The sequence below is a fragment of the Salvelinus fontinalis genome, chromosome 26 (assembly GCF_029448725.1).
Source record: "Salvelinus fontinalis isolate EN_2023a chromosome 26, ASM2944872v1, whole genome shotgun sequence".
NCBI classification, from domain to species: domain Eukaryota; kingdom Metazoa; phylum Chordata; class Actinopteri; order Salmoniformes; family Salmonidae; genus Salvelinus; species Salvelinus fontinalis.
This window is the reverse complement of record NC_074690.1, coordinates 33,820,632-33,844,497: the sequence shown is the minus strand read 5'-3', so window position 1 is coordinate 33,844,497 and position 23,866 is coordinate 33,820,632. Positions and strand designations below refer to the sequence as shown.

The 23,866-nt window shown below is 42.3% G+C and overlaps 1 protein-coding gene across 3 annotated transcripts in view; it reads right to left on the bottom strand.

The window, feature by feature from the left end:
• Positions 1-23,866, bottom strand: part of LOC129824156 (arf-GAP with GTPase, ANK repeat and PH domain-containing protein 3-like) — a 225,527-nt gene that overhangs the window by 33,384 nt on the left and 168,277 nt on the right. For all 3 annotated transcript variants that reach the window (XM_055883570.1, XM_055883569.1, XM_055883568.1), the window contains exon 13: positions 14,591-14,752. In XM_055883570.1, the coding sequence (XP_055739545.1) occupies positions 14,591-14,752 (162 nt within the window). The remainder of the gene's footprint in view (positions 1-14,590; positions 14,753-23,866) is intronic.

Below are 23,866 nucleotides of genomic sequence, written 5' to 3'. Positions count from 1 at the left end.
GATTCTTTCTCTTCACAACTGGCTACTTGATTATTGCAGCTCAATGTTGACAATTTCGATACCTTTTGGAAACAAAACACGTTTTATAAGGAAGATGGTATCCACCCAAATCATTTGCATTCCTGGATCCTTTCACAACATTATAAGGCTGCATTGAGATAATGACTTATCAATGACCCAAGCCCAGCTCAGTTAATACCTACCATTGTGATGAGTTGTCATAATGCTTCAGCAAATGTACATTATCCATGGGGCGTTGGTAGACATACTGTAAATAACCTAATTTATGTCCCTCTAACTGCCCTGAATGCCTCTGCTGATCCAGCTAGTGTATGCAGTAATCATGTGTCTATCGAACCTTTATTTAACTAGGCAAGTCAGTTAAGAACAAATTCTTATTTACAATGACGGCCTAGGAACAGTGGGTTAACTGCCTTGTTCAAGGGCAGAACGACAGATTTTTACCTTGTCAACTCGGGGATTTGATCTAGCAATCTTTCGGTTACTGGCCCAACGCTCTAACCACTAGGCTACCTGTTGCCCCTATGAACCAGATATATACTGTTAGTACTGAGACGGTGTGCCCTAATAGGAAGCCCGCTCTGTGTAGCTCACCCTGCACTAACATAAAAGACATGAGCATACCTACTTCTGCTAAGCTTCCCAGTAAAGCAATGAAAACAAGTAAGCATCCCAGAAAAGTGCTCAAAATAGCCCACGGTAACATACAGTACCAGTCAAAAGTTAGGACACACCTACTCATTCAAGGGTTTTTCTTTATTTTTTACTATTTTCTATTTTGTAGAATAATAGTGAACAGATCAAAACTATGAAATAACACATATGGAATCATGTAGTAACTACATTTTTTTTTAAACAAATCAAAATATATTTGAGATTTTTCGAAGTAGCCACTTGTTGCCTTGATGACAGCTTTGCACACTCTTGGCATTCTCTCAACCAGCTTCACCTGGAATGCCCACATGCTGAGCACTTGTTGGCTGCTTTTCCTTCACTCTGCGGTCCAACTCATCCCAAACCATCTAAATTTGGTTGAGGTCGGGTGATTGTGGAGGCCAGGTCATCTGATGTAGCAGTCCATCACTCTCTTTTTTGGTCAAATAACCCTTACACAGCCTGGAGGTGTGTTGGCTCATTGTCAATGTCCCGTGGGTTGATGAGGAATTGAAAAATTGTATGGTTGAGATGGATGAGGCAAAAGGAATGGCACATACGTCTGGCAGCACAACTGATTGGCAAACATATTGCAAATTGAGAAATCATGTGACTAAACTGAATAATAATAATAAGAAAATACAATATGAAACAAAGATAAATGACAAAGAATGATACTAAAAGCATTGGAGCACCTTAAATGACATTTTGGGAAAAAAAGGCAAACTCAGTTCATTGAATCATTCATCACAAACCCGACTGATATTGCCAACTACTTTAATATTTTTTCATTGGCAAGATTACCAAACTTAGTCATGACATGCCAGCAACAAAAGCTGACACTACACATCCAAGTATATCTGACCGAATTATAAAAGACAAGCATTGTAACTTTGAATTCTGTAAAGTAAGTGTGGAAGAGGTGAATGGAATGGAAAATTACTAAGGATAATAGCAGACGATATTGCCACTCCTATTTGCCATATATTCAATTTAAGCTTACTAGAAAGTGTGTGCCTCCAGGCTTGGAAGGAAGCAAAAGTCATTCCTCTACCTAAGAATAGTAAAGCCCCCTTTACTGTCTCAGCCGACCAATCAGCCTGTTACCAACACCTAGTAAACTTTTGGAAAAAATGGTGTTTGACCAGATACAATGCTATTTTACAGTAAACAAATTGACAGCAGCCTTTCAGCACGCTCATAGGGAAGGACATTCAACAAGCACAGCACTTACACAAATGACTGATGATTGGCTGAGAGAAATTGATGATAAAAAGATTGTGGGGGCTGTTTTGTTAGACTTCAGTGCAGCTTTTGACATTATCGATCATAGTCTTCTGCTGGAAAAATGTATGTTGTATGTGTTATGGCTTTACACCCCCTGCTGTATTGTGGATAAAGAGTTAACTGTCAAACAGAACACAGAGGGTGTTCTTTAATGGAAGCCTCTCAAACATAATCCAGGTAGAATCAGTAATTCCCCAGGGCAGCTGTCTAGGCCCCTTACTTTTTTCAATCTGTACTAACAACATACCATTGGCTTTGAGTAAAGCCAGTGTGTCTATGTATGTGGATGACTCAAAACTATACACGTCAGCTATTACAGCAACTGAAATGACTGAAACACTTAAAGAGCTGCAGTTAGTTTCAGAGCGGGTGGCAAGGAATAAGTTAGTCCTAAATATATATAAAACTAAAAGCATTGTATTTGGGAGAAATCACTCACTAAATCCTAAACCTCAACTAAATCTTGTAATAAATCATGTGGAAATTGAGCAAGTTGGGGTGACTAAACTGCTTGGAGTAACCCTGGATTGTAAACTGTGATGGTCAAAACATTTTGATACAACAGTAGCTAAGATGGGGAGAAGTCTGTCCACTACCTTCTTAACAGCCCTCTTAACAAGGCAGGTCCTACAGCCCCTTGTTTTGTCGCACCTGGACTGCTGTTCAGTCAGGTGCCACAAAAAGGGACTTAGCTCAGAACACAGAGAGCAAACATTAATAATATGCATGTCAATCTCTCCTGGCTCAAAGTGGAGTAGAGAATGACTTCATCACTACTTGTATTTGTGAGGTATTGACATGTTGAACTACTGGCACACAGCTCGGACACCCATGCATACCCCACAAGACATGCCACAAGAGGTCTCTTCACAGTCCCCAAGTCCAGAACAGTATATGGGAGGCGCACAGTACTACATAGAGCCATGACTACATGGAACTCTATTCCACATCAAGTAACTGATGCAAGCAGAAAAATTTGATTGAAAAAATATTTTATTTTTATTTATCCGTTATTTTACCAGGTAAGTTGACTGAGAACACATTCTCATTTGCAGCAACGACCTGGGGCATAGTTACAGGGGAGAGGAGGGGGATGAATGAGCAAATTGTAAATTGGGGATTATTAGGTGACCGAGATGGTTGAGGGCCAGATTGGGAATTTAGCCAGGACACCGGGGTTAACACCCCTACTCTTACGACAAGTGCCATGGGATCTTTAATGACCTCAGAGAGTCAGGACACCCGTTTGACGTCCCATCCGAAAGACGGCACCCTACACAGAGCAGTGTCCCCAATCACTGCCCTGGGGTATTGGGATCTTTGTTTAGACCAGAGGAAAGAGTGCCTCCTACTGGCCCTCCAACACCACTTCCAGCAGCATCTGGTCTCCCATCCAGGGACTGACCAGGACCAACCCTGCTTAGCTTCAGAAGCAAGCCAGCAGTGGTATGCAGGGTGGTATGCTGCTGGCGAGAAAAGATAAGCCATTCTAGTTAAATTTGTCTTTTGTTTCTGTTAGTCTTTAGTGACATGGATAGAAGTACAGTCTGCTGTCATTCTGATCTAAGAATATTACTCCTGCTTATTATGAAGAAAAAATACATCTGTTTTAACTTTGTAAAGGTGTGTTTAGAATTATTTTTGTTTTATTAATGCTATTTAATCTCTCCTCAGACTAATATTATTCTGTTTGTCCTGTGGGTACCTTTGCCACTGTTCCACCCCTTGTGTTTTGCGCTGTCATGGTGTATTTTATAAAAATACACATTATGGAACAGCAGGGACTGTGAAGCTACACAAACATAGGCACAAACACGTACATACACACACACACAAGATAACATACACACACGTACACATGTATTTTGCATTGTAGATATGTGGTAGTGGTGGAGTAGGGGCTTTAGGGCACACAGTGTGTTGTGAAATCTGTGAATGTATTGTAATGATTTTAAAATTGTATAACTGACATAAATTTTGCTGGACCCCACGAAGAGTAGCTGCTGCCTTGGCAGATACATATACAAATGTGGTAAAAATGGGACTGTATGAATTGGGTTCTTAAAAATATTATTTCAACAGGTTTGATTCTTTTTACAGGCACACTACATGACCAAAAGTATGTGGACACCTGCTCGTTGAACATCTCATTCCAAGATCATTTCAAAATCAGGGCTCTGTGTAGGCCAGTCAAGTTCTTCCATACCCATCTCGACAAACCATTTCTGTATGGACCCCGCTTTGTGCACACGGAATTGTCATGCTGAAACAGGAAAGGGCCTTCCCCAAACTGTTGCCACAAACTTGAAAGCACAGAATTGTCTAAAATGTAAATTGTATGCTGTAGCGTTAAGATTTCCCTTCACTGGAACTAAGATCTCTAACCCAAACACTGAAAAACATCCTCAGACCATTATTCCTCATCCACCAAACTTTACAGTTGGCACTATGCATTGGGGCAAGTAGCAGTCTCCTGGCATCCGCCAAACCCGGATTCGTCCGTCGGACTGCCAGATGGTGAAGCGTGATTCATCACTCCAGAGAACGCGTTTTCACTGCTCCAGAGTCCAATGGCTGCGAGCTTTATACCACTCCGGCCGACGCTTGGCATTGCGCATGGTGATCTTAGGCTTGTGTGCAGCTGCTCGGCCATGGAAACACATTTCTTGAAGCTCCCGACAAACTGATATTGTGCTGACATTGCTTCGAGAGGTAGTTTGGAACTCGGTAGTGAGTGTTGCAACAGAGGACAGATGATTTGTACATGCTTGCTTCAGCACTCAGCGGTCCCGTTCTGTGAGCTTGTACAACCTACCACTTCGCGGCTGAGCCATTGTTGCTCCTAGATGTTTCCACTTAACAATAACAGCACTTACAGTTGACTAGGGAAGCTCCAGTAGGGCAGAAATTTGACGAACTGACTTGTTGGAAAGGTGGTATCCTATGACGGTGCCATGTTGAAAGTCACTGAGCTCTTCAGTAAGGCAATTCTACTGCCAATGTTTGTCTATAGAGATTGCATGGCTGTGTGCTCGATTATATACACCTGTCAGCAATGGGTGTGGCTGAAATAGCCGAATCCACTAATTTGAAGGGTTGTCCACATAATTTTGTATACATAGTGTATCATACCGTAAAGTCAGTGGTGGAAAAAGTACCCAATTGTCATACCTGATTAAAAGTAAAGATACCTTAATAGAAAATGACTCAAGTAAAAGTGAAATTCACCCAGTAAAAACTCCTTGAGTAAAAGTCTAAAAGTATTTGGTATCAAAAGTAAATGTAATTGCAAAAGTATAAATCATTTCAAATTGCTTATATTAAGCAAACCAGACAGCACAGTCGTCTTGTAAAAAGAGCGTGCCCCTGGCTACACTCCAATATTCAAACATAATTTACAAACTAATTTCCAGTTAATGAGTCCGCCAGATCAGAGGCAGTAGGGATGACCAGGGATGTTCTCTTGATAAGTGAGTGAATTGGACCATTTTCCTCTCCCGCTAAGCATTCAAAATGTAAATAAGTACTTTTGGGTGTCAGGGAAAATGTATGGAGTAAAAAGTACAGATACCCAAAATACGACTTAAGTAGTACTTTCAAGTATTTTTACTTAAGTACTTTACACCACTGCATAAAGTCTGTCTGTAAAGGGTATAGGACTTTAGGTGGCTTTTATTTTTCCATGTTTTTTACCCACTACCCCTTTAAGATATACAAACAAGCTTGGTTAATTATGCAAGCATGGTAAATTAGTGGGATTTGGGTGCATGAAAAGGATAATAAGTCTATACATCCGTTCCCAGAACCAAAAGTAAGTAGTTGGTTCTGGCTGTGGGGATTGTAGCAATCCCAATGCTCTAGTGGAGGGTCTCCTCTTCAGGGGGAAAGCTATAATCCAATTAGCTCGACACCAACTTCAATTATCTGATCTAGTTTGAGATATCGACTACAGGTAACAGAATCAATAAAGACCTCAGAGCTTCTTATTTAAGCATACAGTACAGTTAAGGAGTGTTTACATATGGAGGTCTGGGTTTGAGTAATGTTACAATGACTCTCAAAGGCTAAGACTAACATGATGTGATGCTTAGTTGGTGTACTATTGAGTTCCTTCTGGTGTTAGAAGGTCCTATTATCCTATCAAGAATCATTTGTTAAGAAAACTGAACAAACTATAAAAAATATATGATTGAAATTCAGACATTCAGTCAGTTTTATAATAAGTATTGTACTTTAAAGAGTGCCTCTTTCTCCTCAACTGTCCCATAATTGTTCATTTAAAAAAAGCATGGCATTTAGATTTGCAGCCTAGTTTTCCTCAGAGTCCAATAACGTTACACTTCTGCACTCAGCTTCTAAAAATCTGAACAAAGCTAATTATTTAGTTGACTGGCAATAAACTGGAGGCATTAAAACACGTTCATTACTGAGATTAAGAAATCAACAAATCGACGATTTCTTAAACGGTTGAGGATACAAATCTAGCTCTTCATGCGCGGAACAGAACAGTACAGGTAAGACATGAGCACTGAAAAGGCCAAACCATCAGACAAAAAAACAGATAGTAGAACAGGCAAATCCCCTAAGACCCATTGACTTGAATGGACATATCCGTTCAAGTAATTATATTTCTGCGGTAGTATCATAGTATCATGGAGGCAACAGAAGTATTATGATATGCTTATACAGTATGTTAATGTTGCTTTTTAATGCAAGACCTGTCACAGCCTCACTGGAGAGGTAATTCCATTCTGTGTGAAGCAAAGTCATTTCGTTCCATCTAAGCATGACGATTAAGGTCAAAATGTCCTCCTCCAAGACGATAAATACCAGGCGTGAACAATACAATGAGGTATTACGGCTGCTATTTCAGAGGCAGCTGCTGCCATGATGATGACTGAGACAGCTAGCGCTAGGATCATTAGCACTCCCGATGTTCCCCAATGGGTACAGTTAGCCCACGGCTAACAGAGGAACGAATGGGGAGTTCAGTCACACATTAACACCAGCAATCAGCATTAACCCCGTGATCTGACAATATTTATCCAGCAGCTACACAATCAACAAGTCCTTTCCAATTAGATGTGGCCAGGGCAGTGGGCGGACGTGGAGCAACATAATATGAATCCAATAGGAGGGAACAACTGTTACTGTGGAGAATCAAGAGGCAGATACGATGATTTTCCTTAATTAACATGACCACAATAAAAAAGAAATGATTGCCTAATGGCTGTGGTGACGTGGAGTCAAGCAAAGAGCGAAGGCATCTTCTCCTACAGTCTACAGCATACACGTAACTCCCCAAATAATGGAAACACTTATGTAAATGAGGGATACAAAGTATATTGAAAGCAGGTGCATTTACACAGGTGTAGTTCCTGAGTTAAAAAAGCAATTAACATCCCATATTGCGTAGGGTCATGTATAAAAATCTTGGGCAGGCCATTTTTTTGGCCACTATTTGGATGACAATGCCCCCATCATCAGGGAACGAGTAGTTACTGAATGGTTTGATGTGTGTGATAAAGTTTCAAAGCATATGCCATGGCCGTCTCACGCACCAGATCTCAACACAATTGAACACTTATTGGAGACTCTGGAGTGGTGCCTGAGACAGCGTTTTTCACCACCATCAACAAAACACAAAATGATGGAATTTCCCGTGGAAGAATTGAAGCGGTTCTGGCTCGTAGTGGGCCCAACACCATAAGACACTTCATGTCGGTGTTTCCTTTATTTTGGCAGTTACCGGTATGTTCTCCTGTCCACCGTTTATCATGCATCATAAAACTGTTAGAGGGCTTTTAAGTTAGAGCCATGATTCCTCAGCCGTTTATCAGACTGGATGTCTCAACAACAACTACATAACATTTATAAATAATATAAACTGCAGATTTGGTAAATCAAGAAATTACCAAATTGGTATCTTTGCAGATCAATGAAGAGGATCAGATCAGACATAGATATTTAGAGATCATTGGTACAGGTTTGACACAGAGCTGTCTCTACTCCTAATGATCGTCCCTCCACTCCACAGCAGATGCTCCATGGGAGAAGTGAGGACCGGAGGACCAGATTAGCACCTCTGGGGTTTGGGCTGAGCCCAGCTGAGCTGTCTACGGCAGGCAGAGAGGCAGGGCCAGGGAGGGACACATCTATCCTGCCTCACACTACCTCTCTCTGGAGAGATCGATTCAATGACCGCCTCAGCAAGGCCTCAAGGTGTGAGTGTATATGTGTGTATATGTATATGTGTGTGTGCAAGTGTGAAACTAGTGCTAGTGTATTTGGACAATATATAGTAGAGACTTTGAGGTGGTGGGGGCGACAAGTTATCCAAGGTGGGGTTTTGTATGTATGAGGTCTTGTGCTGGGTTGTGTATGTTGCACGCATCAGGCGGTCACTTAAAGAAGTGCTTTCTGTTCCTATGAATTAACGAGCAGTTGGGAAGAACAGGCCAAGGCGGTGCCATCTGTAAATGTCAAAGGCACTGCTTGCTCATTTTACACATCATTAAAGCCAATATTCCTAACCTGTATCAGAGCAATCAGGAGCAGGCCATTACTGAGACACACACGGGCCCCGGGGGAACCGCACCACACCAAAACGCAGAGCGAGAGGAGAATACTGACACACACATAGGCGCACATAAACAGACACGCACACAAGCCACAACCTAATAGCAAAACTACATTTAGCGATACGCGAAAAGAAAACACTGTCAATTACACAGCGTATCTGTGGGCAGTGTGTTGTGTACAGAGCCGCACAAATGAGAATCTTATTATTCCTTTCTCTGCGACGTGCATTGGGTGGCGTTTGGTTTGGAAAGCCGAGGAGCCATTACTGTAGCTGCTCTGGGCTCCAGGGACAGCTTTGCGAAATGAAACAGAGATGTACGGTATTGTCCGGGGAGGGAGTCAATGACAAAACAAAGTATTGAGATAAATACCCACTATTAGCACAGGGCTGTTAAACCTCCATTTCCTAATCCTCTGCTGGACTCCAGAAGACATTAACACTGAACACACAGAGGTGGAGGAGTCTGGGTATTTATGTACTATACTGTATAACCTTAAACATACTGAGGTAGACGGTGGGAGTGGAGAAGTCTGGGCATTATAGTATATAGTGTATACTTTATATATAACCCTTAACACACTGAGGTGGTGGAGGGAGTGGAGGATATTATTGAATGTACTTTATATCCTAACCTCACTGAGGTGGAGAGTTAGGGTTAGGGCTAAAGGATTAGGTGGGTTAGGGATTGTAAGTTTCCCGCTCTGGATGTTAAGACATATTTATATAAATAATAAGACGTGTTACTGGGTTACTGATAGTTGGCAGGGGATGGTTATTCTCTGTGAGATGATACAACCACATCAAGGTTTCTTTTGAACGCCCACTCTAAGAAGAGCAGGACATTTGCAATGAACATTTCTCACACCAACTCATTTTCAAACATCAAGTTATACATCTATCTCAAATTCACATGTAACTGAGACGACACAACATGTTAAGAAATAAAAGTAACTTTCGAAAAAACAATTAGAAAACAATTTTAAAACTATTAGAGACAAACTAAACACAAACAAACTAACAATTAAAACATTACTGCTGTGTCCTTGACAAGAGCAAACGTCCTCCTCTACAGTGTAAAACTGTGAAGGATCTGAACCTCCTTTCCTTCTCTCCTCATTTCCTCCCATCTTTCTCCCTCCATCTCTGCTGCCACTCCCCACTGAACACGCTGAACCCCCCATTTCAAATAATGAACATTTGATACACTTTCCTTCCTTCTTTTAAAAGAGAAATACATTAATGAAGCTCCCCTCCCTGACAGTCTGCATTAATCAGAAGGGCCTCCCCCAGAACACAAGTCTTTATCGCCCATCGATTTTCCAGTGGGTTTTTTAGGCAGGTGGCATGCGAACGGTGTGCGAGTGGCGCGTACAGAGAGCCCCGATGCCAGGCGGCTGCTGAGAAGCACATTAAAGGGCTGTCAGTTGTCTCGCTATGCATCCTGCATCATTCTTTAAGCACATGAGAAGTTCATTACACTGCACACGGTTCTGACAGTGCACTAGGATATTAGGGGCTGTGTCCGTTGTGCACTTCCTCTGAGGAAAGCGTATAGTGGAAACGCAGCCGACACAGCAAAGAGAAATCACATTGCTGCCTCTGCATGTCACACCTATACAATACTGATTTGGAGATGTATACGTTGAAAGCTAGATGCCATTGGAACTGCTCTTGACTTACATAGGAACAACTCGACTTTCAATCAATTGACTCACAATGCAGAAATTACTTTCCTGACTAAAGTGGCCCAAAATGAACCCCACATTTCTTCGATGGATCTACAAGGTTCTGTGCTAACTTTGCCAGTTTGTCTCTTCTCTCTTCAATTGAAGGTTTGCATAGGGAACGGAATTAGGAAGTATGCCCTACTGTTATTTGTAGGGACCACACGTTTTTCAATGGAAAAACTCTGTGGAGCCAAATTGAAGTCTAATTAAGGTTCAGTGGTTTTCCTGGTAATATCACATGGTCAGGAAAACTTCCCTGCCCTACTAATTTATATACATAACTGCCTGGCTAAGATATCTCCTTGGCTACAGCTCATGGTACAGACACACTGAGAAATCGGATTGCTGATAGGTATAGCACAGTAGGCCGTTCCTTCTCTTGCTAGAATAAAATGAGTCCATGCTGTGTACCGACTTGTTAACGACAAACCTGCCGTTTCTACGTGTAGAATCGCAATGCAATGAACTTGACAATTAGAGAGCACAAACCTCCATGTCAGGGAGCTGACAGAAGTGACAAGAAAGATTAAACAAATGGGCACTTTTCCCAGTGTAATCCACCACCTTTTCATCAGAATTGTTCTTACTAAAACAATATAGCTGCATGAAAATTTTATGGATCTACATCTTTTACATCTAGCTTTGTGCTTGAAAAAATATTTTTTTGTTAGGTTCAGTTTGATCATGTGCATGCTCATTAGTTAGTTAGTTAACGTTAGCTTGCTAACTGAGCCAGGCAGTCACACACACACTTCATATAGATGAATGGGGTGGTGAATGCAGCACAATGCACACAACATTAAATGCTTTACCAAGCTAGCTATCTAGCAAGATGCAGAAGATCCTTAAATTCAATCTCCATTATCCCATACTGCCAGTGCCAGTTTGCTTGCTAGCTAACGATAGCTAAAACGGTTAGAATCGTCATCTAGCACAACATAGCTAACAGGCAGCTGCTTCAATCAAAAATGAATCCATTGTGATTATTATTATAATGTTGCTAGCTTCGCTAGTTATCTAGTTGTGGCCATCTGGTTAATATCAACAAGGGCTTACTACAAATTCTAGCTAGCTAGCAACATTAGTTAGCTACAGTAGGCACAAGCCAAACAACCTACTGCCACCTTGTGGCCTGGAGTATTTAAACGAAGCAAATCGGAGTTAAAACTGTTCTATGCGAATAACAAAAAGTTAACTGCCGACACTGGGCAGATGCGCAAAGTACCTTTTCGGCAGTCAGATATCTCAGTGTATCTGACCCTCTCAAGGCTCCCTCACACATCCTGTTCTTCCCATGTTGACAAAACTGATTGCTCACCTTAAAACGCTCATGCCCCTTTGATTTGTGATGCTTCACAACAACTAAAATTCAATTTTGGACTGTATTCCAGGGCTCTGATTGCCCTGTAAATGAGATAAACTGATAGCAATTTATTCAAGGATCCAACCTCTCCTTCCCTCCCTCCCTCTCTCCCCTTCATTCAAGAGACACAACCTGCATCCTACACTTGAGTGATTTCGATATTTAAGCAATATGTCTGTATTCCGGAAGCGTTCAGTAGAACAGACAAGCTGATGCTAATAGAAAATCTTAGAAGAGAAGGAGAGAGAGGTAAAAAAAAAAAAAAAAGTAAGAAATAAACGTGCTTCTTTGACGGAGAACAAAACTTTCTGAATCCGCACGTTTCCATTGACACCACATGCTGAACAGCATTTACAGGTCTAACTATGATCACTTATCCACATTTAGAGCAGAAAGTTCGTCATTTTAAAACACGTGGACACATTTCAATGATTCCAAGCTACTGTATATGGAACAGAACTAAAGGTTGGGACGGACGTTGAGACGGGCTAATGTCCACTAATGATTCCCTCAATGCAATGTGACGAGGTGAATCCACCCAGTTTCCCAAGTCCCTAATGATAGCCATCCCTCATTCAAGCCCCTAAGACCATTATTGGAGTGATTCTGATAGTGTTGGTCCATTAGGGTCTAAAATCTTGTTTGGTTTCTCTTTCAGGATGATACAGGGCATTGTGGGTAAGCTTACTTAGGAAAAAACACACTGAACAAAAATATGAAACGCAACATACAACAATTTCAAAAGATTTTACTGAGTTACAGTTCATAGGAAATCAGTCAATTGAAATGAATTCATTAGGCCCTAATCTATGGATTTCACATCACTGGGAATACAGTTATGCATTTGTATAGTCAGATACCTTAAAAAAAAAAAGGTAGGGGCATGGATCAGAAAACCAGTCTAGCTGGTGTGACCACCATTTGCCTCATGCAGTGCAACACATCTCTTTTGCATAGAAGCTGTTGACTGTGGCCTGTGGAACGTTGTCCCACTCCTCTTCAATGGCTGTGCGAAGTTGCTGGATATTGGCGGGAACTAGAACACGCTGTCGTACACGTCGATCCAGAGCATCCCAAACATGCTCAATGGGTGACATGTCCGGTGAGTATGAAGGCCATGGAAGAACTGGTACATTTTGAGCTTCCAGGAATTGTGTACAGATCCTTACGACATGGGGCAGTGCATTATCATGCTGAAACATGAAGTGATGGATGAATGGCATGACAATGGGCCTCAGGATCTCTTCACGTTATCTCTGTGCATTCAAATTGCCATCGATAAAATGCAATTGTGTTCATTGTCCGTACCTTATGCCTGCCCATACCATATGGAGCACTCTGTTCACAACCTTGACATCGGCAAACCGCTCGCCAACACAGCACAATACACGTGGTCTGTGGTTGTGAGGCCGGTTGGACGTACTGACAAATTCTATAAAACAACGTTGGAGGCGACTTATGGTAAATAAATTAACATTCAATTATCTGGCAACAGCTCTGGTGAACATTCCTGCAGTCAGCATGCCAATTGCACCACCCCTTAAAACTTGAGACATCTGTGGCATTGTGTTGTGTGACAAAATTGCTAATTTTTGAGTGGCCTTCTACTGTCCCCAGCACATGGTGCACCTGTGTAATGATCATGCTGTTTAATCAGCTTCTTGATATGCCACACCTGTCTGGTGTATGGACTATATTGGCCAAAGAGACATGCTCAGTAACAGGGATGTAAACAAATTTGTGCACAGCAGAATATATATATATTTTTGTGCGTATGGAACATTTCGGGGATCTTTTATTTCAGTTCATGAGACATGGGACCAGCACTTTACATGTTGTGTTTATATTTTTGTTCAGTGTATATATAATTTTGAGTTGCACACCCCCAAGTTTGCTGGATGTCCTTTGGGTGGTGGACCATTCTTGATACACACGGGAAACTGTTGAGCGTGAAAAACCCAGTAGCATTGCAGTTGTTGGCACAAACCTGTGTACCTGGCACCTACTACCATGCCCCATTCAAAGGTACTTCAATATTTTGTCTTTCATTAACCTGTCTCCTCCCCTTCATCTACTCTGATTGAAGTGGATTTAAGAAGTGATATCAATAAGGGATCATAGGTGATTATCTGGGTTCACCTGGTCAGTCTGTCAAAATGGAAAGAGCAGGTGTTCTTAATGTTTTGTACTCTCAGTGTACGTTAAATACTGTCAAATCAATACAAAGCATTCCTCTCTACTCCTATGGAAAAAAAGGGATAAGAACGATCCAAGACAGGCCCAAATATCTGAGATAGAGAAGCACAATGACCACACTAACCTATCTTTGACATTGAAACTACTGTACCGACATATCAACAACAGTGCTGGTGATCCGTTCTTGAAACGTTGTGGTCAGTGGTCCCATTCAAACTGGAATGGGCGTGTGTCAGTGAAACCATTATAAAAGCGTAATGATTATAAATACTAAGCGTCATTAAGGAGGCGTCGGTGCCAATGCTGTTGCTATGCAGCGTATCAATCATGTTGATTGATCATCTCTGGCTCCAGTGACATCAGTTTTATGGCCTTAGAGATGGGACTGTGTTTTCACAATGCCATCCAATTAGAGCTGTCCATTCATCATCAGACTGGAGAATCATTATTAATTGGGCAGAGGGGTGGCTGCCACTCCCCTGCTGAGCTGAGGAGAGATCCACAGCTTCTGGAGCTCAGGGCGGTTGGTTCACACTATGGCTAAAGACTGGAGAACATTAGGGGCGACTATACATAGACATGCACTTCAATAAGGTATGCTAACCAGATGCACTAAGTTTGCACCTTTTTGTCAGGAAGCTTGCTGTTTCAGAATGTTTTAACTGGTTTTAGAATGTTTCTGTATTGTGGTTTTAGATTGTTTTGACGAGTTTGCAGAACGACTGTCTTCTAGAACTCCTAGCCGAACTTCTGGCTTACCTTCGTTGCCTGCAGACGGCCCGTCTGGCTTGGTGATGCCCGTGCTCTTTTTCCGTCTGTGTTTCTTGCGGTTGGCGTGAGGTGAGGGGGGAGGCTCCAGCTTGGGACTGGTAGCACTGCCCACTCCAGAGCTGCAGGTTAGGGGCTCGCCCATCCCGTTGGCTGTGGAAAGACGTAGAAAATCACTGATCAGTAAGAGAAACCATAATCAACTATACTTTTGATAGGTTACGCACAAGATGTTTGATACTGTGTAAATACACACAGAAGCATATTACATTTGGATTTCTAGAAGGGAAAGACGGAAGGCTATGATTCATGAGATATTGACTAGTGATGATGTACCATGTATTATAAGAAATACCAGAGTGTTAATTCCCACCAACCAAACGAACGCAAAGTGATCACAATGAAAAAGATGTCAACCCAGCACTCCGATACTAGCGGTCGAAAAGTATCTGTACTGCTGTGGCTTTAGAGCAGATGAAGGAAAGACAGACAGGTATGGGGGCAGGTCAGCTAACAAATGGTTAGTTAGGTTAGCCTCAGGCCAAGCTCTCTATATGACTGTCAGTGAGTGACAGGGGGCTAAGAGCCAGCTTAGTTTCTGGTAAGGTATTTTATAAATGTGATATTAACCTGCGCCACCGTTGGGCAGAGATGAGAGAGGGATAGAGGGCTGAAGGGATAGAGGGGGGTGTCAGCTTGCCATCTTTCTGGTTTCCTGACATTTGACATCACTTTCCTTCTTCTTTTCCCCCTCAGGATGCTATTATGAGTCCTCGGAGAGATGGGGGCCGGGGGCCTCAGGGGTCGGGGAGAGGGAGGGAGGCAGCGAGGGCCGGGGCCAGTCCATGAGCCCCATATTGCTCTCCTCCTACCACCCCGTGTGGAGAGCAGGCAGGATCCTCCATTGTCTACCATCAAAAGCTCATTGTAGTGTGGCAAACGCCATTCATTTTGCCTTCCCTCTTCCCTCTGCACCTTCCCAGCCGCAGGGGAGGAGGGCGGTAGACAAGAGAGAAGGCGGCTTGGATCAGGGATTATTGCTGTTGTTGTTGCCAGTTGCACATACTCTAATGCCGCCACTGTCGCTGGTTGTGCCATTAGCCACTAGTGTACAACATCAGACATTAGGCCTAATTTGGTCAATACCTTAAGGGAGATGGGGCTGTGTTGGAGGGAGGAGAGGGATGTGGGATGGGCTCAGCAGGGGGTGAAGGATGTTAAAGTGGAGGATACTGGAGATCTTTAAAAGGCCTCAGGCGGCCAGGTTGGAGAGTGGGATCACAAATATAGGAACTAACACACTATTAGGCATACATATGTGCTTGGGATTCTTTTAGTTATCATTGATGTACATCAAAAAACGATGCATCATGTGTCTCTACCAATACATCCAGTATACCTGCAGTATACCTGCTAGTTGAATTATCAGAATAATATTTACATTTCGATTGTTCTTGATCTTATTTCACATAGATAATAGTCAAACGTGGACAAATTTCTAGAGGAAAGACACAAAAAACACCAAAAACAACAAAGACTGATTATTGATTATAGCACCTTAATAGATGCTGCTGGTTTAATAAAGTATATAGTGACTGTGACACTCAGTGCTGGCCTAGCCTACTATATCACCAGTCCTCTCCCTCGCTCTCCCCTCCTCTACTCACCGGGTGGTTTTGAATGGCAGAGGAGCCATACATGTAGCCGTGGCGTCTGTTTCAATTTCCCTGCTTCTCCCACAACAGCCCCCCTGAGACCAGTCATTAGCTGGGCGCAGACAGCTGGGGGCACAGGGGTCCACAGAGTACCCCCCTCCCTCCCTCCCCCTTTACCCCAGCGTCTGTCCCGCCAGCACAGCTCCGTATGGCAGCTCTGAGAGGAGAACGAAGGGGCCCCAACCCTCCAACCTTGTCCAACTCTGGATGATGACAGGCAGCATTTGTTTAATGTGGCTTGAGGTGAAAGGGGAGGCCACCCCTCTGGGGGCCCCGTCGTGTCATAAATACTTCTAATTATCAATTTTTGCCCCCAATGTTGTGGAACATGACCCATGATCCGCTGCTCTGCCCTGCACCTGAAACATGGGTCATATTCATCAGGGCACACCGTAGCAAAACGTTTTGCGACGGAAAACAAATATGAGGTTGAAATACATTGCCGTTTGTCTTTGGCTCAGACTTTCCTGCCATTGACTCAATAGGTGAAATATGTTAATCTGTGAAGCTACATCCATTGGAGCCATATGATTACAAACTATTACAAAGCCATTGATAGTTGTGTGTAGACAAAATGCTATTACTCACTGATAAGAGCCTGTTAAACCACGCATACACATAAATGAGCAACGCCGTGACCCCACTCTCCGAGGGTCTCTCAGGGAGAGTTGTGACATGCAAAAAACGCATTTCCAATACACACATGCATATTAATACACACTTGTACATGTGTGAAATAGGACAAATATAATCACCCACCAAATTATAATTTTTATAGTGCAGAGTGAAAGTAAACGCACACATTGTAGTCTTCACATTTAGCTGCCTTAAAATGTAATCTAAAAAGGGACCTCCACATTTTAAAAGTGAAATAATGTTATTGAATGCAACTTTTCACCTGGGCTTTGCTCCTTTCATATTTATTTTGATCCGGACAAACTCCCCAGTCCCTGCCGATGACAAGCACACCCATAACATGATGCTGCCTCCACGATACTTGAAGGTACAAAGGGTTTCACTTTGTGTTGTGTTTTATTGGATTTGACCCAAACCTGTAGTTTTTAATTGAGGGCAAAAATGTATTTGCGGTGTTGTCTTGCAGTATTAAATCAACTTGTATTGGTTGTGTACACAGATGTGCAGAGATAAGCTAATGTTTCTAGCTCCAACAGTGCAGTAATATCTAGCAATACACACATATTCCAAAAAACAAACAAACTACAGTATAAAGAAATATCAATGAGCAATATCAGAACGAGTGAATGAGTATATGCATGTATGCATGTATGTATATACAGTACCAGCCAAACGATTGGACACACCTACTAATTCAAGGGTTTTTCTTTATTTTTACAATTTTTCTGCATTGTAGAATAACACATATGGAATCATGTAGTAACCAAAAAAGTGTTTAACAAATCAAAATATATTTTAGCTTGTAGATTCATCAAAGTAGCCACCCTTTGCCTTGATAACACTTTTGCACACTCTTGGCATTCTTTCATCCAGCTTCATGAGGAAGTTATCTGGAATGCATTTCAATTAACAGGTGTGCCTTCTTAAAAGTTACTTTGTGGAATTTCTTTCCTTCTTATTGCATTTGAGCCAATCAGTTGTGTTGTGACAAGGTAAGGGGGTATACAGACGATAGCCCTATTTGGTAAAAGACCAAGACCAAGTCCTTATTATGGCAAGAACAGCTCAAATAGGCAAAGAGAAATGACAGTAAATCATTACTTTAAGACATGAAGGTCAGTCAATATGGAAAATTTCAAGAACTTTGAAAGTTTCTTCAAGCGCAGTCGCAAAAACCATCAAGAGCTATGATGAAACTGGCTCTCATGAGGATCGCCACAGGAAAGGAAGACCCAGAGTTACCTCTGCTGCAGTGGATAAGTTCATTAAAGCTACCAGCCTCAGAAATCGACAATTAACTGCACCTCAGATTACCAGCCCAAATAAATGCTTCACAAAGTTCAAGTAACTGACACATCTCAACATCAACTGTTCAGAGGAGACTGCGTGAATCAGGCCTTCATGGTCGAATTGCTGCAAAGAAACCACTACTGAAGGACACCAATAAGAAGAAGAGACTTGCTTGGGCCAAGAAACACGAGCAATGGACTTTAGACCGGTGCAAATCTGTCCTTTGGTCGGATGAATCCAAATTTGAGATTTTTGGTTCCAACCGCCATGTCTTTGTGAGGCGCAGAGTAGGTGAACGGATGATCTCCGCATGTGTGGTTTCCACCGTGAAGCATGGAGGAGGAGGTGTGATGGTGTGGGGATGCTTTAGTATTCTTCAGCGATATGACATCCCATGTTGTTTGCGCTTAGTGGGACAATCATTTGTTTTTCAACAGGACAATGACCCAAAGCACTCCTCCAGGGTGTGTAAGGTCTATTTTACCAAGAAGAAGAGTGATGGAGTGCTGCATCAAATGACCTGGACTCTACAATCACCCAAACTCAACTCAATTGCAATGGCTTGGGATGAGATGGACCGCAGAGTGAAGGAAAAGCAGCCAACAAGTGCTCAGCATATGTGGGAACTCCTTCAAGACTGTTGGAAAAGCATTCCAGGTGACTAACTCCTGAAGCTGGTTGAAAGAATGCCAAGAGTGTGCTAAGCTCAAATTCAAGGCAAAGGGTGGCTACTTGGATGAATCTAAAATAGATTTCAATTTGTTTAATACTTTTATGGTTACTACATGATTACACATGTGTTATTTCATAGTTTTGATGTCTTCACTATTATTCTAATATGTATTAAATAGAAAAAATAAAGAAAAACCCTTGAATGAGTAGGTGTGTCCAAACTTTTGACTGGTACTGTATATACACACTATAAAATGCATTCGGAAAGCATTCAGATCCATTGACTTTTTCCACATTTTGCTACGTTACAGCCTTATTCTAAGATAGATTAAATAGTGTATTTTTCCTCATCAATCTACACACAATACCCCATAACGACAACCTTTTTGAAAAAGAATGACTTTTTGCAAATGTATTAAAAATAAATAACAGAAATATCTTATTTACATAAGTATTAAGACCCTTTACTATGACCTTTTACGATCATCCTTGAGATGTTTCTACAACTTGATTGGAGTCAAATTAAATTGTTGGACATGATTTGGAAAGGCACACATCTGTCTATATGAAGATCCACAGTTGACACGACCAATGGACATTAGACCGGTGGAAATCCTTTGGTCTGAGGAGTCCAAATTTGAGATTTTTGGTTCCAACCGCTGTGTCTTTGTGAGACGCAGAGTAGGTGAACGTTCCCACAGTTGTCTGTCACGGCCGTCGTCAGAAGGAGACCAAGGTGCAGCGTGGTGAGCGTACATTTTCCTTTTATTTAAAATGTCGCCAACAAGAAACAAAGAAATGACCGTGAAGCTTAACAGGGCTATAGAACCACTAACAAAGATAACTACCCACAAGCACCAAAGGAAAAAAGGCTGCCTAAGTATGATTCCAAATCAGAGACAACGATAGACAGCTGTCCCTGATTGAGAACCATACCCGGCCAAAACATAGAAATGTAAAACATAGAAATAAAGAAACTAGAATGTCCACCCTAGTCACACTCTGGCCTAACCAAAATAGAGAATAAAAGCCTCTCTATGGCCAGGGCGTGACATTGTCAGGGCATGTCAGAGCAAAAACCAAGCCATGAGGCCTAAGGAATTGTCCGTAGAGCTCCAAGACAGGATTGTGTTGAGGCACAGATCTGGGGAAGGGTACCGAAAAACTTAGCATTTAAGTTCCCGAAGAACACAGTGGCCTCCATCATTCTAAAATGGAAGAAGTTTGGAACCACCAAGACTCTTCCTAGAGCTGGCTGCCTGGCCAAACTGAGCAATCAGGGGAGAAGGGCCTGGGTCAGGGAGGTGACCAATAACCCGATGGTCACTCTGACAGAGCTCCAAAGTTCCTCTATGGAGATGAGAGAACCTTCCAGAAGGACAACCATCGCTGCAGCACTCCACCGATAAGGCCTTGTGGTAGCGGCCAGACGGAAGCCACTCCTCAGTAAAAGAAACATGACAGCCCGCTTGAAGTTTGCCAAAACTCAGACTATGAGAAACAAGATTCTCTGGTTTGATGAAACCAAGATTGAACTCTTTGGCCTGAATGCCAAGCGTCACATCTGGAGGAAACCTGGCACCATCCATATGGTGAAGCATGTTGGTGGCAGCATCATGCTGTGGGGATGTTATTGAGTGGCAGGATTGAGGGAAGATGGGAGACTAGTCAGGATCGAGGAAAAGATGAACGGAGCAAAGTAAAGAGAGACCCTTGATGAAAACCTGCTCCAGTGCGCTCAGGTCCTCAGACTGGGGGCGAAGGTCCACCTTCGAACAGGACAACGACCCTAAGCACACAGCCAAGACAACGCAGGAGTGGCTTTGGGACAAGTCTCTGAATGTCCTTGAGTGGCCCAGCCAGAGCCCGGACTTGACCCTGAAGACCCTCTCCCTCTGGAGAGACCTGAAAATAGCTGTGCAGCAACACTCCCCATCTAATTGGCGTGAGAGGATCTGCAAAGGAATGGGGAAAACTCTCCAAATACAGGTGTGCCAAGCTTGTAAATATGATATTTCAGTTTTCTATTTTTAAAACATTTTATTTTCTAAAAAACAGTTTTTGCTTTGTCATTATGGGGTATTGTGTGTAGATTGATGAGGGAAAAATCAATTTCATACATTTTAGAATAAGGCTGTAACGTAACAAAATGTGCAAAAAGTCAAGGGGTCTGAACATTTTCCAAAGGCATTGTATTTATATATATAGTGTGTATAGACAGTACGGACAGTATATGAATAGAAAATGTGTTTATGGCAGTAGTTATATTGGATGAATAATGACTAGAATACAGTATATACATATAAAGTGGGTAAAACAGTACGTAAACATTAGTGACCAGTATTCAATGACTATCAAATCAAAGTTTATTTGTCACGTGCTGCTTACTTACAGGCTCTAACCAATAGTGCAAAAAAGGTATTAGGTGAACAATTGGTAAGTAAAGAAATAAAAACAACAGTAAAAAGACAGTGAAAAATAACAGTAGCGAGGCTATATACAGTAGCGAGGCTACATACAGACACCGGTTAGTCGGGCTGATTGAGGTAGTATGTTCATGTAGATATGGTTAATGTGACTATGCATATATGATGAACATGTTGAACATATGATGTGTAGGGTGCCGTCTTTCGGATGGGACGTTAAAACGGGTGTCCTGACTCTCTGAGGTCATTAAAGATCCCATGGCACTTATCGTAAGAGTAAGGGTGTTAACCCCGGTGTCCTGGCTAAATTCCCAATCTGGCCCTCAAACCATCATGGTCACCTAATAATCCCCAGTTTACAATTGGCTCATTCATCCCCCTCCTCTCCCCTGTAACTATTCCCCAGGTCGTTGCTGCAAATGAGAACGTGTTCTCAGTCAACTTACCTGGTAAAATAACGGTAAAATAAAAATAAATAAAAAACAGAGAGTAGCAGTAGCGTAAAAGAGGGGTTGGCGGTTGGTGGGTGGCGGGACACAATGCAGATAGCCCGGTTAGCCAATGTGTGGGAGCACTGGTTGGTCGGCCCAATTGAGGTAGTATGTACATGAATGTATAGTTAAAGTGACTATGCATATATGATAAACAGAGAGTAGCAGCGGCGTAAAAAGAGGAGTTGGGGGGGGGGGGGGGGGGGCGCATAATGCAAATAGTCCGGGTAGCCATTTGGTTACCTGTTCAGGAGTCTTATGGCTTGGGGGTAAAAACTGTTGAGAAGCCTTTTCGTCCTAGACTTGGCACTCCGGTACCACTTGCCATGCGGTAGTAGAGAGAACACTCTATGACTAGGGCGGCTGAGGTCTTTGACAATTTTTAGGGCCATCCTCTGACACCGCCTGGTGTAGAGGTCCTGGATGGCAGGCAGCAGAGCCCCAGTGATGTACTGGGCCGTGACGAGCTAAATCGGGTTCAAGTCCGGGCTCTGGCTGGGCCACTCAAGGACATTCAGAGACTTGTCCCAAATGTACACATAGTCATTGAATGACTATGTCAGCAGTCTCTAAGGTGCAGGGTAGAGTACCGGGTGGTAGCCGGCTAGTGATGAATGTTTAACAGTCTGATGGCCTGGAGAGAGAAGCTGTTTTTAAGTCTCTCTGTCCCAGCTTTGATGCACCTGTACTGTCTCCACCTTCTAGATGGTAGCAAGGATGAACAGGCTGTTGTTCGGGTGACTGGGGTCCTTGATACTTAACATTACAATTTACATTTTCACTGTCATCCAAGCCAGTAATGTGGAGTGAATGCAATGTTGTCGATCCCTTCCTTTGTATTTTCAAGTATTGTGGTGGCAGCATCTCGTTATGGCTATGCTCGTCACCGACAGACACTGGGAAGTTTGATAGGATCAAAATAAATATGAAAGGAGCAAAGCCGAGGTAAAAAGTTTGCCTCAGTCATCAGGAAACTTAACCCTGGAATTATGCCAAAGACAAAGACAGAATGGCTTTCCAAGAGGTATTGAGTGTTCCTGAATGGTCCAGGTTTGAATATAGCTGTGCATCAATGATTCCTAACAAAAGTTAGGGACAAAAACAACGGGTGTACAGTATGTTGCCCTAAGAGTTGTGCAAGGTTGGTAGAATCTTGTTCAAAATGATGCACAGCTGTAATGGCGTTCAAACGTGATTCCACCAAGTATTAACTCTTGGGGTGTTCAGACACACACAATCAATACATCCTCATCTTATATCTCTTAGTCATTTTCTTTCACTTTGAAAATGCGGATTAGGTTGTGTAGATCTGTAGGGGGAAAAAATATATCCCTTTTTAGATCCCATTTTAAGGCAGCAAAATGTGAAGACTGTGCAAGGGGTTTCCACTAGCGACGGTATCAGGGCCAGAACCAGAACTAATCAGTTGGACAGCCATTTGATTTCCATACTAGAACCATTGGGCCTCGAGGGACCCCCCTTCAAGCTAATGAGCATTCTGACTGCAACATTCTAACAGTGTAATTAATACATTTCATATGTGCTATCGCAAAAATAATAATTTGGTTGTGTTTATGAAGGTCTTACGTAACATTAGAATACAAAATACATATGTTTCAAATAACACAAATTATGAAAACATCAGCAGCCTAAACATCGTCATAAGTGCCAAGTGTACTTGATAATAGTGAAAATCTGTACCAAAGCAATAATGGCATTATAATGATTATAAGTGTAGATATGACAGTAGTCAAAAATGTTAAATTATTGCCAGCTCGTGCTTACATGGTGTACGTCTTCACACAATGTCATCAGTTGGAGTGTGTCCATGTCACATAAACAATAAAAGCTGGTGTGTGTGGGGCCGATGTTGTATTTTAATTAAGACGTACGGCATGCTCTCTCAGTGATGACATTTTGTGCTGATAATCGGCCCGTAACATTGTCACCGGCTTTTTCTATCCAAGCAGTACCGTCCCTTCCTCTCTCTTATCTCATCGGTGGGGGCGCGGGCAACTGCTCAGTGTATACCGTTAT